The 8,885-nt window shown below is 60.7% G+C and overlaps 1 protein-coding gene across 1 annotated transcript; it reads right to left on the minus strand.

The window, feature by feature from the left end:
* Positions 1-573: 573 nt before the first annotated feature.
* On the minus strand, positions 574-8,619 carry LOC113962920 (natural resistance-associated macrophage protein 2-like; the record flags this gene model as incomplete). The annotated part of the gene is given in 12 exon segments (XM_027673711.1): positions 574-2,591; positions 3,815-3,968; positions 4,432-4,505; positions 4,771-4,920; positions 5,423-5,542; positions 5,987-6,073; positions 6,604-6,762; positions 6,964-7,119; positions 7,705-7,772; positions 7,860-7,917; positions 7,919-7,931; positions 8,410-8,619. Coding segments are annotated over 12 exon segments (1,360 nt in total), but the record flags the coding sequence as incomplete, so codon positions are not given.
* Between the last annotated feature and the right edge of the window lie 266 nt (positions 8,620-8,885).

The following is an 8,885-nucleotide window of genomic DNA, read 5'->3' on the forward strand; positions in this document are numbered from 1 at the left end:
CCCGGCCCGGCCCCACCCACAGCTCCGAGTCGATCCCTCCCGCAGCCTCAATTAACTCCTGCTCCAGCTTAATTAAATTGGAGCGTGGATGAGCCTTAATTAGCACCGGCAGCACAGGCGGGTTAATTCCAGGAGGACGCTCCGAATCCTCGGGATGAGCCTGGATGATCCCGGTGTTAAACAGCGCTGAGCCCGGGCCGGGCTGGGCTGGAGTTGAGGCTCCGGGTCGGGAGTGGGGAGGGGGTAAGAAAGCAGGGAAGAAAATTGGAATTCCGTGTTTTTCGGCGCAGGGGTGGGTCGGGCCGGAGCGGGGCAGGATGGACGGGCCGTGTCCTGGATCCCACCGAGGGAATTCCAGCGGGAAGGCACCGCAGAGTGACGGACCCTCCACTCTCCCGGTGATGACGCGGTCACAGTGTGACCCCGGGAGCGAATCCCGTGGGATGGGGACGGGGACGTGCCCCCCCGGGAGCTCGTCCTACTGACCCAGCTCCGTGAGCACTGGGGGCTCCACACAGCCAGGAATGGCCGGCGCTCGGAGCAGACCCCAAAAAACGACCCAGGAAGCCAAGCTGGAAAAGTCTCCGTGTTTTAATGGCGAAGGGGGTTCACACAACCAGGGAAAATCTCCAAATCAGTGCAGCGAGGAGCGGAGCCCCCGGGCAGGGACCCGACCCAGAGGCTCTGCCGTGGAGCTGCTGCCACGCAGTCAGTGTTTCAGCCACGAAAGCTGACCCCTCCCAAACCAACATTCCCGATCCAGGAGAGCCAGGGGGTGTGTACAGCGGGATTCTGGAGCCCGAGTCCAACCCGTCCCCTCCCACCCCTGAATTCCCAGGGATCGTGGCTGTTGGGTTGTGGGAAGGGGTGTAAAACCTACAAGTGTTACACTACAGGGTTAAATCCTGCTGGAATTCTGGGGTAATGACCTGAAAACTGGGAATCCATCATGTCCTAATCCTTGCTCGGGTCAGGGGGAGCCACAAGGCTCAGCTGGTTTGGGAAAGGGTGGGAAAAGCGGATACAATCCTGTCCCTAATTAAAGTTTTTTCCTGCTGGGCTCTGGGTGTTGTCACTCATGTCCCTGGAATGTGTCCTGGGCACCATGGAATAACCCCAGATCCTGGGCAGTGACGGATAAAACCCTGTGGAAGCTCAAGGCAGGAAGGGGCTGCCCCGACCTGCCCCGATCCTGGGAGCGACCCAGCTTTGCTCATGAAGGGAAGAAATCCCAGTGACCACTGGATCCCAAAATGGCATCAGGGCAGCATTCCCAAGGGTTGGGGATTTTATTTCAGAGAGGATTCCCTGCCTGGGACAGGGGGCACAGGGAAGGGCCGATGGAATTACAAGGAAGCCCCATTACAGCGAGGGATGGAGCCCCTGGCACTGGGCAGCCCTGATCCAAGGATCCCAAATAATCCAGGGCCAGGCTGGGTGGGAGCTGTGACACCCACCTGGGAGGGGAGCCCCTCACCCCCACCCCTGCTCCATCCTGCAGATCCATAAAGCATTTTGGGATCTAAATCCACGGAGCTTTGCCTCTGCCGTGCCTCCAGGTGGACAGAGAAGGGAGTTCCCCTAATTAACCCTAATTTCCATGATCCAGAGATCCAAACCCACCCCACCAGGCAGGATGAGACTCCAAACCCCTGCTAGAGCTGGAGATCTGAGAGGTGCCCCGTTCCCTCCATCCCAATCTGTTCCATTGCACTTGGGTCACATTCCCAGCAAAGCTTCTCCCAAAAAACCCAAAACTCATTAAACAGCAGCAGAAAGTGAGATGGGGGAATTTAAATCTGGGAAAAGCGGGAGCAGCAAGGAAACCCCTGGAAAAGACTGTGGAGCTTCCACAGCCTGATTTTGAGCCATAATCCAGGGATTTTTGAGAACTCGAAGAGAGTTTCCACAGGTCACAGGGAATAAAGTCATAAAATCATAAATAACCACAAACTCGTTTCCTTTGCTGACCCCAAAATCCCACGTCGGGCCAGTAAAAACCAGTAGTGACAATATCAATGCTCAGGTTTCCCGTCCTCGTGGGATTTCCCCGGGAATGGGAAGTGTTTTCCAGTGAAAAAGGACCAAATTTGGCCAGGCCAGGGTGGCAGAGGTAGATCCAGCTGTAGTGTCACCCCGGTCCCCAAATGCCACCCGAAAGGGGGATTTGGGGGTTTTTGTAGCTTATTTGTCTGGATTATCCAGGTGGGCGCCAGGGCAGCGCTCCCGGGAGTCAGTGTTTGTGCTCCCTGGGGTCAAACACCCCGTGAGGAGGAATCTGGGGGGATTTAAAGGACACTGAGGACAGGAGGGGTCAGGCAGCTCCCACGTGCCCCCCCCGCCCCGGGGGAATTTGGGGGCTCAGCAAAGGAACAGCAGCAGGATTCCGGCAGTGCCGGGTGCTCCGGGTCCTCCCGCGCCTCCTCCCCCGGGAACGCGGCTCCGGCGGCTCCGGCGGGTCCGGGACCTCCCCCCCCCCATTATTTGGGGGTCCGGGGGGGCGGCGGCTCCAGGTGCAGGGTCCGGGTGACGCTTACCGTGTTCCCGCAGGCCAGGAAGGAGGCGCCCAGGGCGATGAGGCACAGCCACGTCTGCGGGGACACCAGGGCACAGTCAGGGCAGGGACACAGGAGCGGGAGGGGCAGAGGGTCAGGGAGTCACAGAACTGTGGGATGGGCTGGGGTGGAAAAGCCTCTGGGATGGTTGGGTCCAGCACTGGCACCAGCACTGCCAAGGCCAACACTGACCATGTCCCCACGTGCCACATTCACACAGCTCATAAATCCCCCCAGGGACAGGCACCTCTCCCTGCCCCGGGCAGCTGGGCCAGGGCTGGACACCCCTTTCCAGGAAGAGATTTCCCCCAATATCCAGCCCAAACCTCCCCTGGAGGACGTTTCCTCTCATCCTGTCACCTGGGAGCAGAGCCCGACCCCCCCCCTGGCTGCCCCTCCTGTCAGGAAGGTGTTGGGGAGGGAGAAGGTCCCCCCTGAGCCTCCTTTTCTCCAGGCTGAGCCCCCCCAGCTCCCTCAGTTCTCCAGCCCCTTCCCAGCTCCATTCCCAGCCCTGGACACCCTCCAGCCCCTCAATGTTCTGCACTGGGGACCCCAAACCTCAGCTGGGGTGGGGGTGAAGCTCCACAAATGACCCCACAGAGGGATCCATTGGGGGTCCCTCACTGCATCAGAGATTGGCCACTCAAGGAGCCAATGGCTCCATGCCCAGGGGATGAGGGGGGTCCCTCAGGGTCTAAACTGGGACCAGTATCCGGGAACAGCCTCACTGGGGACACAGACAGGGCTCATGTGCAGGTGACACCGAGCTGAGGGGGCAGGTGACAGCCTGGGGGGGCCCAACAGCCCGGGCTCATCCCACAGCAGGGGAGGGGGTTCTGCCCCTCTGCCCCCTCAGGTGAGACCCCACCTGCAGAGCTGCCCCCAGCTCTGGGGCACCAACACAGGGAGGACGTGGGGCTGTTGGAGCAAGTCCAGAGGAGGATTTTGGGAAGCAATTCCTCCCCGTGAGGGTGGGGGAGGCACCGGCATCGATTTCCCAGAGGATCTCTGGAAGTGTTCAAGGCCAGGCTGGACGGGGCTGGGAGGTGGAAGGTGTCCCTGTGCACAGCAGGATGAAATAACCCTGAAGGTCCCTCCCACCCCACCCCACCCCACGGCTCCGTGGTCACTCCACGATTTTCCACCTCTGTGACACCCAGGCAGGGGCAGAGGAGCCGTGGGCTGCTCCAAAGTCTTCTCCCAGCTGGGAGGGGGCCCAGGTGGAGCCCAACTCACCAGGTGGAGCCCAACTCACTCACCAGGTAGGCCACGAAGGACAGGTAGACGACACTGAGCACGGCGGCCCCGATGTACAGGCCCAGGTTGTGCAGGTCCCTCACGTAGGCCACCACAAAGTACATGTTGATGCAGCAGACGAGGAGGATCAGGAGGCCCCCGGCCACCTTCCAGAACCTGGGGGCAAGGAGAGACACAGCGGGGTGAGCACAGCGGGGGGATGGCCCAGGCCAGGAGGTGCCCAGGTGAGGAGGTGCCCAGGTGAAGAGGTGCCCAGGTGAGGAGGTGCCCAGGTAAGGAGGCGCCCAGGTGAGGAGGTCCCCAGGTGAGGAGGCGCCCAGGTGAGGAGGCGCCCAGGTGAAGAGGTGCCCAGGTGAGGAGGCGCCCAGGTGAGGAGGTGCCCAGGTGAAGAGGCGCCCAGGTGAGGAGGTGCCCAGGTGAAGAGGTGCCCAGGTGAGGAGGCGCCCAGGTGAGGAGGCGCCCAGGTGAGGAGGTGCCCAGGTGAGGAGGCGCCCAGGTGAGGAGGTGCCCAGGTGAGGTGCCCAGGTAAAGAGGTGCCCAGGTGAGGAGGTGCCCACGTGAGGAGGTGCCCAGGTGAGGAGGCGCCCAGGTGTGCCCAGGGGGTTCCCGTGGTACTCACAGGCCGTTGGCGAAGTCGTGCATCACGCTGGGCAGGCTGGTGAAGGTGAGCACTGGGATCAGTGCAAAGGGGAGCTGGAACAAGCAGGAAAACAGGGAAGAATGAAGAGTGGGAAGTGCCCTGATTATCATGGAGTCCTGGAACAGTTTGGGCAGGAAGGGACCTCAATGCTCATCCCTGCCATGGGTAGGGAGGGACACCTTCCACTGACCAGGTTGTTCCAAGCCCCGTCTGAGCTGGTCTTGGGCACCTGGGGGCTGGGAGGGGCCTGACCCCACCTGGCTGGGAACACCTGGGGGTTGGGAGGGGCCTGACCCCAGCCAGCTGCCCCCTGCTCACCTGGAGGCTCATGAGGACGTTGAGGAAGTCGTTCATGCCCGTCAGGTGCTCGACGTCCTGGAAGATGGCGACGAAGAGGGTGGGGGTGACGGCGATGGAGCGCGTGAGCAGCACCCGGGCAAAGCGGGACCAGCGCAGGTTCAGGAACCCCTGGGGGGGCACAGGGGGTCGAGGGGTGAGAAAGGGCTGAGCGGTGAGGAGAGGGGAGCACGGGAGCAGCACAGGGCCAGGAACCCCTGGGGGGGCACAGGGGTGAGGTGGCAACGAGGGAGGGCTGAGGAGGGAGTGAGGAGTGTGGGGTGAGGAGTAAGTGAGGAGTACAGAGGAGTAATGAGTGAGGAGAACAGAATACAGAGTAAGGAGGATGGAGAATGTAGTGAAGAGTAAAGAGTAAGGAGCACAGAGTGAGGAGTAAGGAGTACAGAATACAGAGTAAAGAGTACTGAATAGAGTAAGGAGGATGGAGAACGTAGTGAAGAGTAAAGAGTAAGGAGTACAGAGTGAGGAGTAAGGAGTACAGAATACAGAGTAAGGAGTGCAGAGGAGATGAGTCAGGAATACGAAGCAAGGAGTACAGAGTCAAGAGCACAGAACCCAGAGCAAGGAGCCCGAGGTGAGGAGGGAGCAGGGGGTGAGGAGCAGGGGTCGGTACCTCCATGACGAACTGGCCCGAGTAGGTGCCCGTCATGGTGGAGCTCTGCCCGGCCGCCAGGATCCCGATGGCCCAGATGTAGAGAGCAGCAGGGCCGAAGTAACACCCCAAAACAACACCCTGGAACAGGATGGGGGCAGCTCTGTCAGCTGAGTGAGGGGTGGGCTCAAGGACCCCCAGGATCTCTTCCCCCCAACTCTGTTTTCAGGGATCCCTTTACTGCTCCCAGTCCCCAACGCTCCCAGTTTACCCAGAAGCAGCAGCTGCCACCAGACAGGGCCACCAGCTGCCCCAGATGTGGCTGTGCCAACCCAGGGACACCAGATGGGGTCATGAGGCTGTTCCCCCACCAGGAACACCAGACAGGATCACCAGGCTGTCCCAGATGTGGCTGTCCCTCCCTGGGGACACCGGGCAGGGTCACCAGCTGCCCCAGATGTGGCTGTCCCTCCCTGGGGACACTGGGCAGGGTCACCAGCTGCCCCAGATGTGGCTGTCCCCACCCTGGGGACCCCAGACAAGGCCACCAGGATGTCCCCAGGCCATTCCCCCGGGGACACTCACCCCCTTGTATATGTCCACCTCCAGTGTCTCGTTGTTGTTGGGGAAGAGCGAGGAGTGGGGGCTGCTGGAGTTGACACAGACCTGGTTCTGCAAGGGCACAGAAGGGCAGGAATCAGGGAATGGGCTGGGGTGGAAAAGCTTTCGGGATCATTGGGTCCAGTGGTGACCCCAGCACTGCCAAGGCCACCACTGACCATGCCCCCAAGTGCCACATCCACGCAGTTGTTAAATCCCCTCAGGGATGGGGACTCCACCCCTGCCCTGAGCAGCCTGTTCCATGAAGGAATTTTCCCTAAAATCCAACCTAAACATCCTCCAGCTGCCTTTTCCTCTTGTCCTCTCACCTGGGAGCAGAGTCCAACCCCCACCTGGCTCCCCCCTCCTGTCAGGGAGTTGCAGAGCCAGAAGGTTCCCCCTGAGCCTCCTTTTCTCCAGGCTGAGCCCCCCCAGCTCCCTCAGCCCCTCCTGCTGCTCCAGCCCCTTCCCAGCTCCGTTCCTGGCCCGGGACATGCTCCAGCACCTTGAGGTCTTTGAGCCCAGGACTCAGGGCAGTGCCCAGCACAGGGGAAGGGGCACTGCCTGGGTCCCTCAGTGCCACCCTGTCCCGGTCCCCTCACCACGTCCGCGTTGGTCTTGTTGAAAAAGGCCTCGGCGAAGACGGAGACCACGAAGATGTTGATGATGAAGGACACGAAGAGGGCGATGCACGACTCGATGAAGAAATACTTGTTGGCCTCTCGCACCTGCCGCTTGTCCGAGCGATCCACCTGCCTGGACTGGGGGGGACGGGGGCAGGATGGGGGGTGGGAATTCACTGGTTATCCTTGGAATTACGGCTGATTGAAGCGATGGTGGGACACAGAACGTGCCCTCGGGTCCCACACCCCACAGTGGCCACGAGCTCCTCTGAGGGGGTTTTTCCGTGTCCCCCTCCCACGGTGGGACCCTGAGGACCCTCCCCACCCCCAGGTGCTCACCTTGACCAGGGCAGAGTGCAGGTACATGTTGTGGGGCATGATGACAGCGCCCACGATGCCCACGGCCTGCTCCAGCTGGGGCGTCCCACAGTCCTTGCAGTAGGGGATGAACAGCCCCTGCAGCACCTTCTCCTGGTTGGGCTTCACCGTGATGTACTGGGGACAGGAGAACGGGGGATTGGGGCTGTGACACATTGGGGGCTCCACAGCCCATATGGGGCTGTTTTGGTAAAAAAATGAAACCACGACGCCGACTCAAATCTGCCCAAAACGTGGCTTTTAAGTGTCCATCACCGTGTTTGGTGCTGATTTGGGATCGTGGGATTGAATCACAGACTTGTTAGGGTTGAAAAAGCCTCTGGGATGGTTGGGTCCAGCACTGGCACCACCACTGACCATGTCCCCACGTGCCAAATCCCCCCAGGGACAGGCACCTCTCCCTGCCCCGGGCAGCTGGGCCAGGGCTGGACACCCCTTTCCAGGAAGGGATTTCCCCCAGTATCCAGCCCAAACCTCCCCTGAGGATGTTTCCTCTCATCCTGTCACCTGGGAGCAGAGCCCGACCCCCCCCCTTGGCTGCCCCTCCTGTCAGGAAGGTGTTGGGGAGGGAGAAGGTCCCCCCTGAGCCTCCTTTTCTCCAGGCTGAGCCTCCCCGCTCCCTCAGTTCTGCAGCCCCTTCCCAGCTCCATTCCCAGCCCTGGACACCCTCCAGCCCCTGGGTGTCTCCGGAGGCAGCGGTACCTCGTATCCGAAGGTCAGGGCCATGATGGTGATCAGGAACCCGAAAAACGCCTCCAGCTTCCGCAGGCCTGAGAGGAGGAAAAGGCCCCTTGTCACCAACCCGAGAAACCCTTGATCTCAGATTTTAATTCCTGGAATTCTGAAGGAGAAATTACCATATTTGTCGAGGAAGAGGAAGACAAAGGTGTCGGCGATGGTGATGAGCACCCCCCCCCCAGAGCGGGATCCTGCGGGCGAGAGCGGGGTCAGTGCACACCCAGAGTCCCAAATGCCCCTTATTTAGGGCTTTTTTGGGATGGATCTGCGTGTCCAGGGGTTCTTCCCAGCCTGAGCAGGCGTTGGGATGTGCAGGGCTGTGTCCTGCTCCGCGGGAGGTGACCCTCCGAATCCCGAGGGAAACCCCAGGTCTGCCTGTTCCAGCTCCATTTCCTGCCTTCCCAGCTCAAAGGACGCCTTCCCAGGAATCCTCTGTGGGATGTGGAGTTTGGCAGGAAGCTGCCCCCCAATTGTGAACCAGTCAGAGCTAAAACCAAGCCCAGACCCTGCGGGTCCCACAGTCGAAATCCAGCACCAGAGGCTGAATCAGCGATGAGACCTCGGCTGCTGGGGGTGACTCACGTCCTCAGAGCTGAGCTGGGGGGATTTATGGGGTGATGGAGTTTTTGGTTCCCCTTTCTCCTCATTTCCTGCACAACCCCAACTCACTTGCCCACGGAGAGCAGGTTGATGGCGATGGCCGAGCCGATGACCTCCTGCATGTCCGAGCCGATGATGGCGAGTTCCACCATCAGCCACAGGATGATCCGAGGGAACTGGGGGGAAAGAAACACCCAGAGCCATGAAAAACAGGGGAAAATGTCTCCTCCCACGGGGCTGTGGTGATCTCGTGTGCAGGAATGGGATCCTCTCCCTGCCCTGGTTGTGGGTGACCATCGCTACAGCTGCCCTGGAGCTGAAATCCCAGGTCCTGGGGCAATCCCAGGAGGATCCGGGGCACTTGTGTCACCCCAATTGCTGCCCTTGATACCTCCCATTGCGAGGGTGAGACGTGGCATTTCCCTGGATGGACACGCTGGGAAGGAGCCCTGGGACATGTTCCAGGGGGGAGCAGTGACACGGTGTCGGGGTTGGATGAGGAACATCCAAGGGCACAGAGACCAGACACCCCCAGTGTCCCCACA

The sequence above is a fragment of the Neopelma chrysocephalum genome, unplaced genomic scaffold, assembly GCF_003984885.1.
Source record: "Neopelma chrysocephalum unplaced genomic scaffold, ASM398488v2 Primary Assembly neopelma1_185837, whole genome shotgun sequence".
NCBI lineage: Eukaryota > Metazoa > Chordata > Aves > Passeriformes > Pipridae > Neopelma > Neopelma chrysocephalum.